Source organism: Mus musculus, chromosome 6 (assembly GCF_000001635.26).
Source record: "Mus musculus strain C57BL/6J chromosome 6, GRCm38.p6 C57BL/6J".
In the NCBI taxonomy this organism is placed as follows: Eukaryota; Metazoa; Chordata; class Mammalia; order Rodentia; family Muridae; genus Mus; species Mus musculus.
The window spans coordinates 22,861,346-22,884,285 of NC_000072.6; the positions used below are offsets into that span (position 1 = coordinate 22,861,346).

Below are 22,940 nucleotides of genomic sequence, written 5' to 3' on the forward strand. Positions count from 1 at the left end.
AAACCAAGCTATACATCTGCTACATATATGTAGGGGGCCTAGGTCCAGCACACACTTGTTCTTTGGTTGGTGGTTCTACCTCTGAGAGCTCACATGATCTCAGGTTAGTTTACTATGTATGTCTTCTTGTGATATCCTTGACCATATCTGAATCCTTCACCCCATTCTTCCACAAGACTCCTTGAGCTCTGTCAAATATTTGCCTGTGGGTCATCTGTGTCCATCAGGAGCTAGAGGAAGCCTTTCAGGAGACAGTTATGTTAGGCTTCTATCTGCAAACATAACAGAATATTATTAATAGTGTCAAGGGTTGTCTCTCTCCCATGGGATGTGTCACAAGATGGGCCAGTCATTGGTTGGCCATTTTCTGAATCTCAACTCCATGTTTTTCCTGCACATTTGTAGGCAGTACAAATTTTAGGTCAAAGGTCTGTGGGAGGGTTATGATTCCCTTCCCCTCCACTTCAAGTCCCACCAGGCTACAGAAGTGAAGAGTGCAGGTTCTGTATCTACCCCACTAGAAGTCTCAGCTAGGGTCACCCCCATAGACTCCCGGGAACCTCCCCTGTCCCAAGTCTCTGGCTAACCCAGAGATGCCTCCCACCACCATTCTCTATCCCAGCCCTCTCCTCTCCCTCTCCCTACACCTGATCTCAACTCCCAAACCCCTCCCCATCCCATCTTCCATGCTGTTCCCTCCCTTCTTCCATTTCCCATGTCCATCTTATTTCCATTTCTGAGTGAGATTCAGGCATCCGTCCTTGGACCCTCCTTTTTACTTAGCTTCTTTGGGTCTATGGATTGTAACACTCTGGGCATATGGGGAAAAGATTCTCTTGTAGTAACAGGGACACTTGCTCGACTGTGTTCAAAGTAGCTTTGTTCATAATAGCCAGAAACTGGAAACAACCTAGATGTCCCTCAATCAAAGAATGGATGAAGAAAATATAGTACATTTAGACAATGGAATATGACTCAGCCATTAACAACAAGGGAATCATCAATTTTCAGGCAAATGGATGGAACTAGAAAATAAATGGAGTGAGGTAACCCACACCCAGAAAGAGGCATGGTATGTACTCACTTATAAATGAAAATTAGTCATAAAGTATTTTTTTAATTATCTTTTGTCAGTACAAAGAGGGATATGTAGCCCAAGTTTAAAACTGTAAAATTGTTTCATTTTACAAGCACTGGTATAAAGACTGGGGCTGTTGTAAAACAAACAGATGAAAACCCATGTTGTCATGAGATTACAGCACAGAAACCCAGTCAACCTGAAGGAGGAAGGACACAGAAGAGATTTGCTTTTTATTGCTCCCATCATCCACCACTCCATTCTTGATAATTCTCCCTGCTCAACCTCCTGCAGAAACCATCATGATGGGAGCAACAGCTTGGTGATTCACAGAAAATAAGGGGCGAATATTTCCTATACTGTTTCATTGTTGACAATGGAGATCTTAGAATCACATTTAGCATTTAAGCCCCGAAGAAAGATGGTAAGAATCATTACACGGCTACAATACACAGGATACAATACTGATAGATGCCAGGCTTCTTCATATTATTTTATTTCCCTTTCTCGTTCTCCTGCTTCTTCCCTTCATGCAGCCCAAGAGTGTATTATTTTATCACTACTCATATTTGTTTCTCGTCTCCTTCTAGACTCACTGCGTAGGAGGATGGTGGCATATACAGATATTTTTGCCTGTGTGGAGATAATTAAGTTGTCAGTGCAAGGCTGGCCAGCTCTCTCTTTCCCAGAAACTGTGAAAACACATGCTGAAAAGAGGCTGCCCCTATACTCATAGCTCACTAGACTGCTGACCAACCACTTATAAGGCAGCTACCTACCCTAGGGAGTCCCATCAATTAAACCCACTACAGGAACCAAGTGAACAAGAAATCAATGTAAATTCAATTTTCCTTATGATTTCAATATAATCTAGCCCATCCCGACTGATGGGTTCACTGTTTCATTGCCTACTGACATTTTAACTTGCCTTTGTTTGAAGGAATTCTTTCATGTTATTAATGATCTTGATTGAGCTTCAAATTATAATATCAGGTTGACCTGTATGCAGACCTCATAGACACAAGTGCTATGAAGAAGCAGTTTCACTGCAAGATAAACTAACATGGCTGGGTGTGGTGGCGCATGCCTTTAATCCCAGCACTCGGGAGGCAGAGGCAGGAAGATTTCTGAGTTTGAGACCAGCCTGGTCTACAAAGTGAGTTCCAGGTCAGCCAGGGCTATACAGAGAAACCCTGTCTCAGAAAAAAAAAAAAAAAAGATAAACTAACATGAATTGTTAGACCCAGCTTATATGGTGGGTACTCTCTCGATGATATTGACAGATCTGAGTAGTGCTTAGAAAAGATGATTTTCTAGGTATAACAAGACTGAGTATAACAAGATGTTTTCCAATGGCTGACTAGCTATAACAAGATGACCTCCCATTGCTGACCAGCTATAGGGAGATGATACCCTGTGATCATAGGAATTGAGGACTGTGTTCCAATGTGACCACCAAACCTTTGTGTCTAGTAATACTGAACTCTTTGAACATTGAGAAACACCTGTAAAAATGGGGAAATGATCCCTTGTGTGTGGCATTTGGGAGAGGCTGAAGTTAGAATGTAAACATAGTGAGGGGAGTTAGTAAACTGTTGAGGTATGCTCTATTGCTATGTACTATAATGCCAAATTCTGTATGCCAAGATCTAGTTGCCTCAAGATGTATATCAGCTTTTATTGTGCAAACTTTGTTCCTCTATTTAAAACTATCGGTTGAATAAAAATGGCTATAGCCAATTACTGAAGGAAATAGAGGTAGGCAGTTTTTCAGTTACCTCGTAGTGGGTTTCCAGTAAGAGGAGGAGGAAGGAGGAAGAGGAGGAGGAGGGGAGGGGAGGGGAGGCAAGGGGAGAGGAGAGGGGAGCGGGAAGGGGAGGAGAAAGGGGAAGAGGAAAAGGAGGAAGAAAAGAAGAAGAAGGACATGGAGGGAGGAGAAAGCGTCCATGAGAGGTGATGGACCAAGAGCATTCAGGAGAAGCACTGAGCATTTGATGTACACAGCCAGGGAGGTGGACAGGCCAGCAGTTAGAACACTAGCTTGGGGGGTTGCCCCGCAGTAATTGTCAAAGCCAAAAAAATAACTGTAATCTGAGTCCTATTAATTTGTAAGCTAGACAGGGATAAGTTTAAACTGGTTCAACTGCAGTAATCATTAAAGGAGAAATGACAATTTTGGTAGGTGTGGTTTCCCTTTGAACACAGCGGGATATGAGTGCAAGCTGGGAGACCCAGAAGGTTTACAAACTTTGCTATTGTTTTCAGATTCCTTAATCCCTTATCTTAGCATGTGACCTTTTACAGTTTTGTTTTAGATAGATTTTGAAAGTTGTTCTTTTGCCACTTCTGTGTCTTGTGGATATCATATTTATGTACCTTGTTGCTTTTTAAACATATTCATGTTGTTTAATTTATTCTTTATGGTTAGTTTCATTATCTTTTTAGTATATTTCTTATCTCCTTAAAACTCTAATATGTGTTTTACGTATATAAGTGCTTTTCTCACCATGTATGTCTATGCACCATACTTGGTACATAGTGCTTGTGTCAATGGAGGTCAGAGGAGGATGTCAAATCACCTGGAACTGGAGTTATGGACAGTTAGGAGCTGCCATGTGAGTGCTGGGAATTGAACCCATGTCCTCTGTGAGATCAAGCTCTCTTAACCATTGAGCCATTTCTCTAGCCCAAATTCTTCCTATCTTAAGGCAAAAATCTTAAAAGTGTTTTTCTTATAATCTTTTTGATACATTAACACTGTCACCTTTTGAATTTTTTTTTTGGTACCTTAGATTGTAGCCCTTGATATACATCAAGACCTGCCTGACTCTATCTGGAGTACTTTGCATTTCATAGTGGGAGACTTCCGAAAGATTTGTTCAGCTAACTTGACAGGGAGATTTGACTGTGTAGAACCTTACTGGTAAAGCCCCTGTAGGAGCTGAGAGATGCCTCAGTCACTGAAAGCACTAGATGTTCTTGCAGAGGACTGAGATTTGGTTCCTAGCACCCATGTCCAGTGGTTCACAATTGCCTCTAACTCCACCACCAGGGGATCTGATGTTCTCGTCTGTCCTTTGTAGGCACTCAAATACACATAGCATACACACACATGTACAAACTTTTAGATTCTTTTGGTTTGACAAGTTAAGATCCATGACTTAACTGGAAGAGGAGTCTGAGACCAAGTTGTGAGGAGTAATTAATAATCCTAATTAGTGCAAGTTGAAGTGCAATTAAAACATTCTCTGATTTTTAAGCTCCCTCAGGCAGAAAAATACATTCTCCTCCACTGTGATTAGAATTTGTAGTACTAGCTAGTGCTGAAAACAATCAATAGAACAAATGGTAAGGATAGACAAAGCTTGGCGACATACCAAGGAAGCAGCCATCAAATTGAGCACTCTCCAAATACAGCTACAAAAAACAAAACAAAACAAAACAAAACAAAACATGCTGATACACATCATGTTTTAGCATCCTGTCCACAATGTGATTCCCTCATAGTCTCCCTGAGTCTTGGGTAGACTTTAGAGTCATACAGTGTGCTCTGGAGGGAAGTCATACAGAAAGGACACTCACATCCTCTTCTTTTGAGTCTAAAGCTGAACTCTTCAATGTCACTTGGGTTTCAACGATATAGTCTTGTGTTTGCTTCTAGCCCACGTTGTCAGCAAAGAAGCAAAACTTTGGTCAAAGCCTGCATTATCTAATCATGGTGGTGTCTCTGTTCTACTCTCCATTACTGTTCCAGATTCTTTGGGGGATTACGCTACCAAATACTTCTACTTGAATAACTAAGTAGAAACACAAGCCAGAAATTCCTCTCAGGACAGACAATACTCATCTTATTTGGGCAGAAAGCATATCTGAATTTTTGGAATGGTGTTTATTTCTCATATCACATACCTTTTATATTACTCATATTTGACTCTGGATCAACATTTCTAAATGGACCGTGTCTAGGGGAAGAGGGGAGGCACAAGTTTCAACCATAAAAGGCACCTGGGAAGAAGCTGACAAGGAATTGGTTAGTGTTGAGTCTCACCGAAGTCTGCAAGGAAACAGGATAGAAAATTACATGACTTTTGGCACACCATTCTATTTTCCAGCAGTTTTGGGACAGTGGTCATGGTAGCTCCTTCAAAGATTCCCTGTGAGGATTATATAAGGTTTGACACAGTGCTCATCAAACAGATTCCTCCAGTGATTATAGGATATAAACTAGGTTGATGGTGCTTTGACATCTTGCTTTATACCAGCTTCCCAACATTTCATTTCCTATTTCTTATGAGAATGGTGAGCGAGTTCCCCAGAGCAATAGACTTTCTCAGGTTCTCTTCCTATTTTTAGGAACAGGAGAAGGTAGCTAGAAATAATGTGGTAGCAGTAGATACTTAAGGAAAATGGTTAGAGGCAAATGCCAGAGTTTTACAGAGTCTCAGAAATAGAAATGCTTCTTAACTCTTGAAAATGTGAGGTTTTTATTTATTAGTAAGTTCTTAAACAATAACATTTATAAGCATGTTAAAAATGTAAATAAATAAGTCCAAATACTGATGTTTGGACCTTCAAAGAAAGTAACAATGCTCCAGGTTTGGTTGGGCCCCTGTGTGCAAGGAAGAGACATATCAGCTTACCTTAGAAGTGGTTTAGGCCTGCTAGTGCATGCTAGTATTTGTAGGAACTGAAAACTTGAAATGGACCACATTACAAGTCAAGACAAATAGGTTATGAACAGTGTGTCTACTATCCCCACCAAGAAAAGCAAGGAAACCAAGAGAAGCAAACCTTTCATAGTCGGAGGGAGTCAGTTCGTGTCCAGAAAATGACAGAAACATCCAAGATGCTGAATGGGTCTTTGCCATAACCAAACAAGAGAAGAGGCAGGCAACACTGCCTGGAAAGCGTCACTTGTTGGATAGACAAGTTCATGTATTTGAGTAATTATTGAACAATGAGCATAAGCCAAGTCCATTGATTATATAAATAAGCGTGATAACAACAGAATAAAATTGAAAAGTGGTCAGACAACTTGATGACTGATGAGGTAGAGGGGAGGAAGAAAGAGGGCCTAAGACTTTCCAAGCTCTGTAGACCACAGAAAGCACTTGGGAAAAATGAGATCTTTAGCTTTGAGTTCACAATATTTGTAAAAAACACTAGGAAGCAATGTTTTTGTTTTGTTTTGTTTTTAGGAAGTAATGTTTTTACCTTTGCGGTGGTTTGAATGTGAATAGCACCAAGAGGATCAAATATTTATATGCTTGGTCACCAAAGAGTGTCACTTCCTGAAAGGATTGGAAGGATCAAGAGGTATGCCCCTGTTGAAGTAGGTATTGAAGGAAATGAGTCACTGGGGCTGGGCTTTGAGGTTTCAAAAGCCCATTATAGTCCTAGGCATCCTCAATTTGCTTACAGATCAAGATGTAGCTCTCAGCTACTGCTCCAGCTCCTACCAGTATGCAACCATGCTCCCTGCCATGATGATAATGGACTAACCTCTGAAACTGTAAGCCAGCCCCTAATTAAATGCTGTCTTCTGTAAGAGTTGCCTTGGTCATGGTGTCACTTCACAGGAATAGAACAGTGTCTAAGATCTCTATATTTGACATGAAGGCAGAAACTGAATTTCAGCAATTTCAAGGGATACTAGAAATTGAAAAAGTAGACAAAATGATTATAGTCTGGTCTTACTAGAAAACTGTAAAAGAAGGTATCGCTGGGACTCTAATTTTAATGAGAACATGAGGTGAAGAGAAAAACTTAAGTGAAAAAAAAAAACCACTGTAATGGCTTGGTTCGGGAGGAAAATAAATAGGCACAGGAGAGGGAAAGGCTTAATTGACCTCTGACCCCACAAAAGCCAGATGGTTCAGATAAAGAAGATAGAATATATTGATAGCAGAAGAACCTCATTATAGAATTGAAGGAAAATAGAAAATCTGTCTTGAAGTATACAGAAGCAATTTGCTTTGAGTTCCTAAGTAAAAATGGGTGGTAGTTATAGAGAGATACTATTTTAATAAATAAATGGATTAAATAATAGTTTTAATGTGATTTTAAACACATCTTCATTGATAGACAGGTATGGTTGTCACCCTTCTGTAAGCCTAGAACTTGTGAGGCTGAAGAAGGAGGGTCATGAGTTTGTATCCAAGCTAAACTATCTCAAAAACAAAATATACAAACACATACATAGCCATATATAGTGGATCATTTAGGATGCTTGTAAGTTATGTTTAATTAAAAATGGGTTAAACTTTTGGATAACTATTTGTGCGAATACTTATATTGAAACTATTTTACCTGAAATTTATTATGCTCATTTTCTGATTCCCGAAACTTATTTAATACTAACTTTCAATTTTACTACCCCTTGGACATTTTACTAAGGCTTATATATTAGATAGAAAACAATGTTTAAGTTAAGCTTATGGATAGAATATGACTTCTCCATCACCTCTATAAGGGAGTTAGAGCAGAGGGAGCAATATCTAAAGATAGCCACTGCTTAGAGCCAACACAATATACAAGAAGAACTGCCCTCCCTTTTCTAAATATACAATAGATAAGGTAATCATCTTGATACAACCAACTGTTAATACAGCACACTGTATCCCCAATAAAAGCTCCTACTATAAGAAAAAAAAAATTGATGCATTTTGAATACTATGTCAAGTCTGCAGAAGCAGCCACTGGTACAGGTTCCTGTTTACCAACTTGTATTTACATTAAGATGCTTGTTTTAGAAGCTTACTCTGACACGGAGCCTGAAGTAAAGTATAGAAGGACTCAGGACAGGGCACTGAAAACAGCCAGCCAGAAACAGGGTGAGCAGGAAATGGAAGGTAGAGAGTTACAGGTGAGGATAAGTATTTTAAAATATCATAGGCAACTTTACTAAGGAGACAACATGAACCAGCACAGCTTATTCTTAAATAGCCGGAGATGGATCCCAGTGACCACCAATTCTTCTTTTAAGTGGTCATAAATTCGGCTTTTAACAAAACGCTCTGCAGTGAGCAAAAGCTCCTTTCATATTGTCAAGAATCCAGCAAAGCAAAATTTCCCCAAGAGGAGATGATAAAGCAATTTACATGAATCCAACTGGTTTTTCAAGAGAACCTTTTGGCTTTTGGAAGTAGGTATGATAAATAGATGTTGAAGAAAAGAGGCAGGAAGAACAATCAATGTAAAATTAACTAGAGAATATGGACAATGCATACACAGGAACTCATTCCACTATTTCTATTATCTTAGAATCTTATGACATTCCAAATTTCAAATTGAGACAATGATTGAGGACTACTATCTACCTATGAAAATAGTCACCATATGGAACACGGACACAAATAAGACAGAATACCATTTTAGAAAAGAGCTTGGAAAATTCTTATAAAACTAAGTGCACTATTAGATGACCTAGCAATCAACCATCCTCTATGGTGTTTACCCAAATGGGTTGGAAGCTTACATCTACACAAATGCCTGCATATGGATACTTATTTTTGCCTGGCTTATAACTGTTAGAAGAGCCACCATGATGCTCTTCACTGGGTAAATGGACAAATTATCCAGGCAATATACCGTCCAGTACTAAAAGAAAATGATCTGTCAAGCTATGAAGACTCGAAGGAACTTAAGAAAAAGATGTTACTAAAAGGAAGGCAACCTGAAAAAGACACATCTTGTATGATATTCTACCATAAGACATTTGAAAAATGAAAATTATGGGAAGTAAATTTCAAAGCAAAAAGGATTTTTAGGGCAATGAAATTATTGTGTGAAGCTATATTATCAATATATGTACCTCTCCACATATATGCTATATGTAGGTATATATCTGTCATCTTTTCATGTATTTATGAATCAATCTGTATTATCAATCAATCATATTGTATGATTATAATTTTGACATAATCTATAGACTATAGAAGATTGAGAGTAAGCCTAATATCTTACTTAAAAGAATAGTATGTTTGTGTAAGTTCATTCATCATAACACATGTACAACTGGGGTAATGATAATGGGAGGCTGTGAACCTCTAGGTGTAAGAAATATGTGGGAACTCTGAATTTTATGTTCAATCACTCAATCTGAGCTTAAGCCTATTGTAAAATCAAAATTTACTTAAAAATTAAAATATTTTTACAGGAAATTGATCAAATAAAAAGTTTAGTTTGGAATAAAGCTAGGCTCTGAAAAATTCTTAATACCTTTAATTTTAAAAAACATAGCAAAAAATGGACATATCCATCAGTATGGAATCCTAGTAGAACAAACACTTAAGAGTCTTCTTATCCCCTACAAAATTATGCACAGAAACCTCATTTGGAACTTTTGGAGGTGGGGCCTTTGGGAACTGATTATTTTCTGAGGATAGGTCCTTCCCAAATGGGATTAGTACCCTTATCAACGAGGCTCTGGAGAGTGGCCCTGCCCACTGACCATGCTCAGTTTCAGTAAGAAGCCAGACATGAACAATGGAGGAATTGGGTCTTACTACATACAAAAAAAGCTAAAAGTGCTTGATCCTGGTCCACAGCCTCCAAATAGATTTCTGTTCTTGGCAAGCCAGGCTACAGTGTCTTGCTCTAGCAGTCAACCTTGACAGATAAAAGGTAGGCTCTTCATGATAATGATTTTCAGTATAAGAGAAAAATTGGAATTTAAGGAATTTCAACCATAAGAACATTCCAAATGTATGATTATTTTCTATCATTCCTTTAAGTACAAACTGTCCAATGGATTAATCTATCGGCAGCCAGAGGAATAATTATCAGAATCTCCTAGGATGCCAAATATTCTGGCCAAGGAAGGAAAGATTACTGCCCTTTTGTGTCCATTGATACAATTTTACCATTGAGTTGGATATGTGGAATTTTATTAAGTTTAAACTGAATAATTTTGTTGTGGACCACAACACAAATGCAAAATGTATATATATATATATATATATATATATATATATATATATATATATATATATATACACAAATGCAAATGTATATATATACAAATGCAATATATATATATATATATATATATATATATATATATATATACACAAATGCAAAATGTATATATATCCTGCTAAGCTTTTCTCTCAAGTATACTTGTGTGTCTTCCAGATTTCCAGATGGTCTCAGGGCCAGTTCCCTCGCACCCTGGAGTGCTCAGGGAGACCCTGAAAAGAACTTGACCTCTACTCCCAGGATTCTTAAGAAGCAAAGATGCAAAGCCCAGGTGTATAAGAGTGAACAGAAAGCAATGGTTAGGAGAAATCCAAAGAAGTCGCCTGACTACACCACAGAAAGGAAAATTACTCTTCAGCTGTGAACAGAATCGGTAAAGCACAAAGCACAGGTTAAATCTGTTCTCATAATCTAATAAGATACACATTGCTTGTAAAATGGGAACTGCTTCTGAGAACGTCTCAGTTATAAAGTGTAAAGAATCACCACTTCCTTACCAGATGATGGTCAATACTTGATTTGGGTCACCAACTTTGCTTTAGTATAGTTTTCAATGGAAATAATTTGTGAAGTAAATTCATGAAAATAAACATGTCTACTTATTAACAGCGAATAACCAACCTTAACATCCAGCAATTCAAAAACATATCACGGCAGAGTTTTCAAGTTTTATTAGAGAAAATGCAAAGCATTTGAATGTCTTATAAATGGTCCCTAAAAACTATAAATATGTCACAAATGTTCAGTTGAAGTATCCTAATGATCATTTCATAGTGAAAAATGCTTCATCATACTAAAATTTCTCATTAAATTTGGTACATTGTAGTGCACTAAAATTACTTTCATTGTAAAATTATTCATCATTAATATTTGAATTTATCTGAGTCTCATCTGTTTACCTACCAGTCGCCTGCAAGATTGTTTTCTAGTGACAACCATTTTCTTCTCTTAGACTATCAGTCTCTGATAGGGATGGTGACATTCCTTATTAAACAGTGCCTGATGCTTAATGGGGGTAAAGAAGAAGTCTGTCCGATGACCAAGGGATTCAATCAAAAGTCTTTCCTCCCTATTAAATTCTGAGTTTGGAAATATTTGGTAGTCTTCAACCAAGTAATAATTTTCTCCCTCCAGAAATATCCCTTAATCTGGTAAGACCAGATGACAGGATCCCTTCTCTGGTTTCAACATTCAATGGTAAATTATACATCTGAGACTGATGGTGATGATGCTTCTAGGGCTTTGGATTATCCAGCATCCTCTGGGAGTGTATATAAATGATAATCAAATGAATCTAATGTACAAGGCTTTACACAAATTTATTCTGTCGGTTTCTGATCAAATGTATGTTTACACATACCTATTACATATAGGCATATAGCCATATACCAACAGATATCCAGACTCCAAATGAGGCATGTAGTATGTTTCTGAGACAGAATACCTTTATGTGGCCCTAGCTGTCCTGGAACTCATTACGTACATCAGGCTGACCTCCAACACTCAGAGATTAGTCTATCTTTGCCTATGTGCCACGAGGTCAGACCTGATGCTATGTAATTGTATGGCCTCACAATTAACTCACAACAGCTAACATACATTGATCAGATGATACTTCTCAGAACTTGTGAAAATGAGACAGTAGGTTCCTGATGCTCCTTTGAGGTCTTCTATTCTCCAGCTTAGCTGCTTCGATGGCCTACTTTTCAAGGACTTCAAGCTTTCTCTCACTAATCTCTCCACGGAACTATCAGAGCCACATCAGTTTTTCTCCACCTCAACCTCTCATTGCTGCCACTCTAAAGAATTAGTTAACACTCAGTTTCCCCTAAAACCCCCAGAACAGAATGATCTCTCCTCATGGTGGCTTTTGTGCCTTCAAGAATATTGGCAATATTCCTAACCACAGAATGAAATTATGGGGATCATAGATTCACCTGTTGGCTCTTCCAGAGAGACTTTAGTTCCTCCTGGGGCTTTGTTTGGTGAATCAAATCTAATACCAACTAATGAAGAGCTAACATAATCATTCTTATTGCTGGACTATTATTCTCCCAGGATGATGGAGAACCCTTGATAACTGAGATGCACTTGATTACATATGTTTTCCCTGTGTAAACTTAGCTTCTATTTTAATTTTACATCTATCTATCTATCTATCTATCTATCTATCTATTCATTTGGGGGTGGTGCATGCCACAGCATTTAAATAGAAGAGACAGGACAACCTATGAAAGACACTTCTCAGTGAGGCTGGTGCCTTTATCCACTGAGCCGTCTTGCAGTAGCCAGCATCTTCTACTAAGCAGTTGAAGTTCCTTCTGTGTTTCCCTAGGAGTTCAAAGTGAGAAGGCTTAGCATTTCCGGTATGAGCTTCTCCACAAGGAAATCAATGCTTGCCACAGTATGAACATTCTTAGTCTGACGGAAATGACAGTGCTTTCAATATAACATGTGACTTCGGTGGCTTTCAGTTTGGTTTCCAGCCTGTTTGATAATCAGATTCTCCAAATGTCCTTTCTGCAAATCTCTAGGAAAACGTCCCTGCCCACTCCAGCTCACATTCAATAAACACTGTTTTTCATTTTTCCCCCTGAACTCTGGATACACTTCCAGTGGATATACACACCTGTTGGTATGTTAGCAAAAATGACCAGAAATTTTCTTGCCTTATGGAAACTCTCAATCTCTATTATAATCCTCGAGGCATTTCTATTTCAAGGAGTGAGAAGAATAGGGTAAGGGTCAACTTCTTATACCGATATGTGTTCCTAAACAAACACTCTAGCTTCAAGACCCGTCCTTTCCTGACGACATGCATTCACCATCCACGAATCGATAGCAAGCTGCATCATTAGCTCTGTCCATTGACCCCAGTGTTCAGAGGCGGTGGGAATTCTGTGAGAACGGGTAGTCACAGCTGAAACAGACTTGGAATTCCAATTTGTATGCATTAAGCATCCTTTGTATTTTATAAAGCTACAGCACTGGCTTTGAGACAATAACAGAACACAAGAGTACATGCTGTACAGATCCCTACATCAAACGGTACCAGGGATAGTTCCGGAACTTGGTTTTCTCTGCCTTTGAATGTGACTCCCAAAAGGCTCTGAATAGAGTCTCTTATCAGTGTAAAATGTAAAATAACTAAACCCCATCGTGTATATGAAAATCTCACAAATATTTAGGTCGATGTATTTAGGCTATTGACTGACATCACCACCAGTTAACTTGTTTCATGTGGACCTCAACATAATTCAACAAACATTTCAGGAATACCTATTCAACTCCCTACCCCGCCCCCCAAGTCAGGAGTTCAGGTTATAGCACTCACGCTCCTACACAGCAAACAAACACCTCCATAGAAACAGGCTCCTAAGGAAAGAACGACATGCTCAGCTCCGAGGAAGCACAGGGTGTGTATTATATTTCTTTTGTGTACCCTTCAATCTAGCAATTAAAAAAAAAAATCTTTCTACAGGAGGACCCTGTGCAAAGAGACACTTGGGGAGTTCCATCCAGCAGGACCAGGGCAGTGTTGACAGTTCCCCACAGCCGCGCAGAGCAGGACAGAATGATTGGGGTCTAATGAAGGGTCAGCCAGGACCAAATGGTCACAGTAGTGCTGCAAATGATTGGACTTAACTACCCTAATGGTAATGGGAGCTGGAACTACTTTACTCACTAAGAAAATGGAAAGGGGGGCGGGGAGAGCTCAGTTTACCCAGGCCCCCTTCAACCCTTCCGGATAGGACCATCTTGGTAACTGCAGAGACGACAATAAACAAAGAAAAAAGACTTTCCCAGGGGTGAAGTCAAAAGGTCGGCCCCAAGCTGTGCGGGACAATGGGGACCCAGCCTCCTCTTGTGTCTTCCTAGTGGGTGAAGGAGCCTTAATGAAGAGACCTTTTTCACCGCGAAGATTCTAAGCCCCAGCGGGTTCCACCTCCAGCCCTGGGCGGGGGAGGGGCGCGGGGCTGGGACAGGCTGGGCCCCGCCACGCCCCTCTTTCTGCTGCTGCGCGACCCCGGCCCCCGCCTGCGCTCCTGCTCCCCCGCCCCCGCGCACTGCGCGTGCCCAGCCCGGAGCGCGTCCCCGCAATTCCGCGCCGCTGCGCTGCGAGCGCTCAGATCCTGGCCGCTGCAGCCCGCTCAGGCAGGGGACAGCGTCCCGCCTGAAGCCAGGCGCTTGGTCCAGGCTCGGTCCCCGCACCCACGCGCCGCCTAGCCTTGTATTCTCTTCTTCTCTCTTCTCTTCCTCTCTCTCTCTCTCTCTCTCTCTCTCTCTCTCTCTCTCTCTCTCTCTCTATCACTCGTTCACCTAGACCCTGGCCAGTCACCGGCGTCCCCTGCCTCGGTGTCCCCACCCTCTGTACCCTAAGCTGTACCCCTGCGGCTGGCGAGGGGCCGCGGACCGGGCTGGAGATGCGAATCCTGCAGAGCTTCCTCGCGTGCGTTCAGCTCCTGTGCCTGTGTCGCCTGGGTAAGTGATAGGACCTCGGCGGGGCACCCGCGCGGGGCTCAGTCTCTGGGACGCAGCTTGGGTGGGGGATTTCAGAACATTGGGTAGCACCCCAAGAAGAGTTATCCCGAACCTTTCGATGTCACTTGCACCGGCTGCGCCCTCATCCCCTCAACTACCACCTGCTGGGTCCCTCTACTGAGACTCCTTTGGTCAGGACACCTAGACACAGGAGGTCGCCGCCTGTCAGGGTCCCCTCGCATGCGTGCTCTCCATATTGCAAAAAGTGGAAATAGCCTTGTAGACCTACATAAGAGAATGAGTCGGTGACTAGAAATACACTACAGCAGTGGCGAGGGGCTGCGACCTAAACGTTCCTTTCTATGTTGCCACTGTAGTACTGTGGACTTGAACGGAAGGCACACGTGTCTGTCTTGAATTACGCACACGCACCTGAAAGGCACTGAGCTGAACAAGCATCGACCTGACTTTTCTAGTACTTTCAATTTAGTCACGTTCAAGTCCAGGCAGTCACTTACAAAAAAGTTCCAGTCAAATCTCTATGAGCATTCTGCCCCCAGCTTCCAGAGAGAAGAGCTGCAGGTGATGGGCGAACAGGGACACAGCACCTTCGCAGGCGTCCGAACCTTACAAGTGTTAAGTGGATATTACTCTCTGCAGTCAACGGTGTGAATATTTACTGGGAATGAGGGTGCAGACTTAGGTTTCTAAAAAGAAAACAAAAAGTAAAACCTGTCTTTTGTTTTGTTTGTTGTTTTGTTTCCTTATTTTAACTACTAAAAGCCCCTTTCAAATGCCTGTTGGAAGACATTGACCTAAAAATTAGAATGTGTACCTCGATTTGTGAGTATAACTGTTTAGCTCCCATCAGTCCTATAGCCCCACTTTTAAATTTCGTTTATAATAAAGGATATATTAAACATGCACTTCCAATCCGATGGAGAGTGCTCCTCTTAGCACCTTCGCGAACAGAAGTCATTTCTAGTTCTGACTGATGAGACTTGTGTAGGTCACTATGGTGATGACTGCCTGTAATCCACTCTGAGTATTCACCTAACCTCAATCCCCAAGGCTTGGTGAAAGTATTCAGAGCCGTCTTGGCCAATGCCTTGTAGGCAGCCACTCAGCTGACAGATCCCCTGACCTTCCCTGACAGGGCAGGCTTGAAGTTGGTTGTTGAATCCCAAGGACTCTGGTTCTTTAGAAATGTTCTTCCAATCCATACCTGTTGAATTGACATTTCCACATTCCAGCCACAGACATTTTAGCAACAAAGCCAGGTCCTCTTGATACTTAAATTATTGTTTAAGGAGATCTTACAGCATTAGGGAAGCAAATTACAGTATTACTCTGCACTTCAGCAAAACACAAGCCCAAGACTACATTAGGACTGGTTTTAATTGAGGAGAAACATTAGTTGCCACACAATGTATCTGTTTGAAGCACAATGTTCAGTGGTGTTTACTATATTCACAGAGTTGTCTGCTATCACTGACATCTGATCCCAGAGCATGGCATCAGCCCTCCTTGATCACTAACTAAGGTTTCCTGCTCAACCTCTGTGTCTATTGATCGGCCTGCTCTGGACATTTTGTCTGAACAGAATCATGAAACATGCAGCAATTTTTTTTTTTTTTTGGGTCTGGCTTCATTCTCTTAGCAGAATGTTTTCAAGGTGAACTCATGTCTTAGCATGTATCCAACCTCATCACTTTTTATGACTAGCCAGATCCCATTATATGCAAATCACACATTCCCAAAGTTGATTTTTTTGTTGTTGTTGTTGTTTTATTTTCCCATAGTAAGGCATTATTTGTAGCCTGCTTAGGGTTGCATACATTTTAGCTGATTGGACACATGCCTTTGAAGATATATAATGCAAGGGGAAAGAACTGAATGCACTGTTTAAGACTGTTACAAGCTTATACAATAGCATTAAATCTAAGACTGCCTATTAGAAATGAAATATGGGTTCTCTCTCTTTCTCTTTCTCTCTCTCTCTCTCCCTGCCCTACTACTATTACTACTACTACTACTACTACTACTACTACTACTACTACTACTACGAGATGCCTATGTTATCCTTCACCATTTTAAACCAGGCTTTTACATTGCTATAAATAAGTTGTCCTGGGAACACAGGCAAATCACATGGATATATTGCCCTTGGTGTAGCATATTGTAGAAAACTGAGGCATATTATCTATGAATGAAAAATTCAGCCTCCTCTTTAATGCCGCCACCATCTATACATCAGTGTTTATGGATGTATTTATTTCTCATCTTCAGTGCCTTTGGAGCCATCTAGGTACCATGCCACCCATAAAATGTGCTCAACAAAAGGTCTGAGGACAGACTGAGATGTGGTGTAGGTAGCAATTCTGACATAATTAGACCACCAGACGTACCATTATCCAGGAATGTTCAATTCACCAAGGTACTCATTGCTTACAGTGAAGAACCCCTCTGTGATCAGGGTAGTACCACGTTTTGTGTCCTAGGTGTCCCAATGGTTTAAACCAGGCAGACAAACCATTGACTTTCCCATAAGAAGGTAAGACTGTGTGTTATGGAGAAAACCAAGGGGTTTGAAGGACTGTTAACAATCACTTCTTTTCATTCATGAGACCTCAGGATCTAGAAGCAAGCAAGTTGCAGAGCTACTTCAAAGTACACACTCTTGTTAGATAGGTAATGAACCTGATTCTAAACTTCCTAGTCAGGTCTACTGCTGTGGGGGCTATGTTAAAAAAATAGAATACCCCTACAGCCCCTGTAGTAATTATGACTTCAGTCACTCTGGGTGTGATTCCAGGAGTCTTGTTCAGTTCTGACTCTCAGTTTGTCCTCTATAGCAAATTATACAGCGAACACAAAACACTCCTGCTTCCTCCAAATAATAACTAGTCCCCATTCAGGAAATTTGTTACGTTTGGCTAGCATGAGAATGCATTTCTGCGGGTGGGATCTCTGTCTCTCTGCACAGCAAGGCTATTCTCAAAAGGGACGTTTGCAGGAGAGATCACTTCATCTATAAGTTCATTTCTACTTGCACATCTATACTAGAAAGGATCTTGCTTAAAATTGTATGTTGTGACAATTTTGTTTCTGGTAAAAAAATTTTTTTTTCTTTTTTTTCTGGAAGCACAAGCTGCTTCCTCCTGAAACTTCAGGAAGCTCTCAGTGGATCTGTCTTGGGTGCTCAATTTGAGTGCTTGTTTGCTAACCTTTTTTTACTTTGTAAAATGGCTCTGTCAGCCAAGCCTACAGCACATTAGGGAAAGGCTTTGTGGACATAAATTGGGTGCTCTAGACCCACTCGCCAACAGCTCCAGCATCCACTTAATGCCACCCCCATGATAGTAGCATCCATCTTCCCATTTTTTGTCCCCCACGCCCACCCCGCATCTGAAGTTGAAGAAACAGGCACACAAATGTCACATGACTCTTTGGCATCACACAGCCTAGCTGGCCTCTGTCTCTTCCAAGTTGGAGACTTTATTTTCTGTGGTTTATCTTTTGTCCTTTTTTGTTTGCATTTTTCTTTGTTTGTTTGGTTGGCTGGTTTGTTTTAGACAGGGTCTTAGGTAGCAGGAAGGCCTTCAAAGCTCTATTTAGCCAAGGATGATCTTGGATTCCTGATGTCCCTTCTCTGCCTTCTAAGAGGCACACCTTGGTGACCCTTTCTGTGCTCCTTCCGGAGGACAGCTTTTCCTATTGAGAATGTGCAGGCACACATCCCAGGATGAAATGCAGAATTTCAGTCCTGTTTGCTTTCTTGCAAATGCACTCGGAGGCTTTTCTTAAATGTTCCCATATAGCCTTTATTTCCTTTTTAAAAATTTAAGCACAGTCTATCATTTTTAGGTAACAATAACAATTGTCTCAATGCAGTCTTGAAAATAGTGACAAATCCATAGATCATGCAATGAAGGCAGCCCCTCCATACTACTGTCTTTCTTCCTTTACTGTTGTTGGCTGCATACTAAGAAATCAGCAGTGCTAAGCACAGAGTCCTGACACTTGTAACCCCAACCCACCTGTTCTGATTCAATCCCATCCCGAAGATCTCTAAATCTCATTTGTAAGCCATGCATGAAGCCCAGCACCTGTTAGGCTGAGGCTGGAGGGCTGCTGTGAGTTCAAGAGCAACTTGGGTGAGGTAGTGAGCTCCAGTACAGCAGCTTTTTCTACAAAGTGAAACAAAACTGTCTCAATACAACATCATGAAATGGAAATGCCCTCCCCCAAACTCTAGTGAGTGTGTTAACTCTCAAATAATTTAAAATTCTTCCACTCATTCATTCAATTTGCTAATGGTGACACACACACACACACTTTGGATGGGGAACCATTGTCACATGGCTCTAAAGGAGAAGTTAAGGAGATTTAGTCTTACATTATGATATTTCTCTGATATTCTTCTCAATCTACTGATTGGGAGATGATGGTGCGGTTGGCAAAGGACTCGCCTTGTAATCGCGAGGACCCGAATTTGGGTCCTCAGAGCTCATATAAAAGCCATGTGTTCTGGTTTGTAGTTGTAATCCTAATGGTGGGTGAGATGAGAGGTGGAGAAAGTCTGACCCTGGAGCCTATTGAACAAACAGCCCAGCCTACTAGGCAAAGCTCTAGGCCAATGAGAGACCCTGTCACAGTAAAATTGAGTAGTACCTGAAGAATGACCTCTGAGTTTATCCTTTGACCTCTGCATATGTGCACACACATGTGCATGTGTGTACCTGCACACACATATAAAGAATATCCATAGAACAACACTGTTTTAAGACAATGGTAAAATAAAAAAGTTTCTGTCCTCATAAGAAGTTATCAACTCAACTAGGAATTCTAAAGTCATTAGAATTATTTGAACTATTGATTTCTGGATGCAGCTATTTCTGAACTGCCTTATGTCAACTGTACAAACATCCTGAGACATGATAATGGTTATGTGTAATGGCTAAAGAAAATTTAATGGCTACTTCCTTATAAACTGTCATTCACAATGGGCGATTTACATGTGATTGATCTGTTCTCACACTACATTTTTCATAATCTGTTTTTTACCACACGCTGTATTTTCTTATAGTTTATCTGTCTGTCTTCCCAATGGGAGCAGCTTCTCAAGACTGTGTTGTGGTCATCATTAGCTTCTTAGTCCCGGCACCTAGAGGACATGTTTAGTAAGTCCTTAATGCTCAAGGCCTCGGGGTTAACTTAATATTACTGAGATGAGCCAATTTCTGTTTGTCTTTCCTTTGGTTCTCTTCTAGGTCAAGATTTTGTTCAACATTACCTTGACCTGTTCATCATTAATGCCTGTTTTAGCACCAGAGTCTCATTTTCAGTGATTCTCTCAGATGTCCTTTAAAGATTACCTAGATCCAGACACTATATGTACATAGAAAGTAAAGTATGTGTACTTAATAGTGCATGGACAGTTGCCAGGACAGCCATAAGTGAGCATTTAATTGTGAATGAGTTGATGAGTGAACCTAGCTGTCCCAGGGTTCAGGGTGTGTGTGTGTGCTCCTCATGTGTTATTGAGAAGAGGACAAGGGGACGAAGAGTGGTCAGGCGTAAAAATAAATGAAGAATCTTACCCATCAAGACTTAACTTTCTATCAACCCCAAACCATGATATTGACTAAATCCTATCAAGCTGGTCATGAGAGGTTGGTGGCCCAAGACAGTGCTGAAAACAAAACAACCACAATGAGGATGGCAAGGACAGTGGCGTCTCAAGATGCATGATTTAACAGTTCCCCTCTCACTTTCTTAATACTCCTAAGAGATGAAATGTAGGTCATAGTTCCACCTTACATATAGTGTGTATTGAGTATGCTCTTGTTTTAATGGAGCTTAATTCAAATGTGGAGGGGGGGAGACTTTGGACAGGGGAGATATTGTCACATGGCTCTAAAGGAGACATGAAGGAGATCTGATCTTTCATTATGATATTTTTCTGATATTCTTCTCATGTTCCCCTCCCTCCCTCTTTATTTTTTCCTTTTTGAGGGTATTTCCTCTTCAGCCTTCACTTCCTTTGAGCATGGATTTAAACAATCAAACTTGGCACATTTTTTCCCACATATTGATGAAGAGTTAGATAGGGAGGAAAGTGATGGTATTTGATGCCATTAGCAAACATATTTTTACTTTGCTAATATAATTTGGAGGGCTTAGTGGTTAGCATCATTTTAAAAGGATAGGTCAACAGATGCTTCTACTCAAAATTACTGTATGATAAAATAGACCTGGTTGTCTTTTTTCTTCTGATATATGCTCAGATATTAAAGTAAACTCAATTACTCAGGGTCTTGGTTGATGTGAACTCTTTGGTTTGATTCAATAAGAGTGAGTCATTTTGTGTGAATGTTCATAAAGCATGCATTTTATGTTTCTTTGGAAATAAGTGTTTTACATTTTTGGAAAGAATAATTTACTCATGAGTTGCAAAGAAGGAAGTTGGTTTAAATTATTTATAAGAGTGACTAGGCTACAGGTAGCTTTTCACTCTTGGAGATTCTCTCTCTCTTTTCTCTCTCTCTCTTTCTATTTCTCTCTTTCTCTCTCTCCTTGTAAACATGGGTCTTACTACTAGATCTTTACTGGAGCTGATTAACTTGGCATCTTGAGTACGAATAAATAGAAAAATATTACACTTGAAAAAAATGGCCATTTAAAGCAGATATCATTGTTTCTGTGTGAATCCTGACTGCATACATTGAAATGCTGGGCAGATACTAATACCTTTCCTGATGTTCTCATTGTATTCAGTCACATCATCACCTGATTAAATCTGATTTCTGTAACTAACTTGTCATCCACTTTAACCTACACATTTTCTTGAATAGAGCCTATAAAGGTGTCACCTGTTATATAGAGTTGTACAAAATCAAGGACTGCCCCCAAGAGCCGTCATCTTGGCATTGAGGAATACATAAGACATTAGTCTCATGGTATTTTTTCTTGTAAAAATGTGACTAGACCTTGACTGAGGTCATGAGTTCTTAAGCCTGACTACGTTTTAGACCTGACAGGTGCCATTGTGTGCTTGCCCTCCAAATTCTGAGTTGAATCCCTATCAGGACTATGGTACTTGGAAATGAGATTTCTGATGAGTAAATAGGCCATGAGGTCCAAGCTGTCACAAAAGAAATTAATGCCCTTAGAGAGAAGAGACAAGAGCAGTCTTTTTCCATTCTGTAAAAGCACAGCAAGAAGCCAGCCATCTGAAAGCCACAGGAAGCCTTCATCAGGATCAAATCTCTTGACCCTTTGATACTGGACTTTCTAGCCTTCAAAACTGCAAGAAACAAATGCCTGTTGTTTTACCCATCCACTCTAAAGTATTTTGTTATAGTACCCTGAGCTAAGCAACAGCTTCTAGCCCAGCATACTGTAATGTCTGAGTGCCGTAGTCAAGTAAGGATGTTTTCTTAAAACACTTCAGGTGACTGGAGGACACAGTCAGGGTTTGAAAACCACAGATCTAGGCCAACCTCATGATACTACTAATCTTAGTTCATTTTTCTGCAGGTCGAGACACTGGCAGGTTATATGCTTGCTAAAGCAAAACCAGTTGCAAGGGACAAAGGCCCTGGAAAATGTCCCAGCCCTCTTTCCTCTTCTTAATGTAGTTTCAGTTTTAGAGTAACCCTAGAAGAGGAGCATGGACTGAAGCACTGACCTCAGAGTCTGCAAGCCAGACTTAGGAGGTCAAGAGCCTTGGAGTTGATACAAAGGTTCAAGTCTATTATCTTTTCATGTGCCAGTGATGCATATTCTTAGTGGTACCCAGGATTGTCTTCTTCATGAATTATTCACTAGAACTAGTTAGTGTTAGTATTTTCTACTCATTGTTAATACAAGATTTAGCTATATCTCCCTTCTATTTTATCTATTTTATGTTGTCTCTAAGCTAAAAATTATCATTGTATGAATTATGAATGATACAATTTATAAAGAAAATATCAATTATTTATTATGTCTTGGCTATCTGCATTTTACACAGTTTCAAAAGCCCTAGTAACTTCCACTTAAAAGCTATTGATGGACTTTTTCCATGTATGGTCAGATTTCTTCTTCAATATACTAATACTCAGTAATGATAACATAAGCACAAATAGATATGATGTTGTGGGACTTGACTGAGATAAATATTCCTCTAGAGATGATATATCCATAGTAGTTAATTAAAACTTCACAATATATATATAAGTAGCTTCCTAGCATGAAAAACTTTGCAGATGGATTGTGTGGGGATATAGATATATATATTATATACATATATAGTTTGAATCTGTTTCTGGAAGACATAGCTCTTTGTACACCATGCAGAAGGACTGACAAAAAGACTTTCATGGTCACTATGGGGGCAAAATGAGTAAGGGCCTAC

General features: G+C 40.2%; 1 protein-coding gene across 9 annotated transcripts in view; it reads left to right on the top strand.

Moving 5' to 3' along the window:
- The first annotated feature begins 13,969 nt into the window (after positions 1 to 13,969).
- The window catches only part of Ptprz1 (protein tyrosine phosphatase, receptor type Z, polypeptide 1), a 177,602-nt gene continuing 168,631 nt past the window's right edge, over positions 13,970 to 22,940 (top strand). For 4 of the 9 annotated variants that reach the window (XM_006505013.2, XM_006505014.4, XM_006505015.4 and 1 more), the window contains exon 1: positions 13,970 to 14,539. In XM_006505013.2, coding sequence (XP_006505076.1) covers positions 14,482 to 14,539 — 58 coding nt within the window. In that variant the 5' untranslated portion in view covers positions 13,970 to 14,481. The remainder of the gene's footprint in view (positions 14,540 to 22,940) is intronic. The other 5 variants (NM_001081306.1, NM_001311064.1, NM_001361349.1 and 2 more) reach the window with 2 other exon arrangements.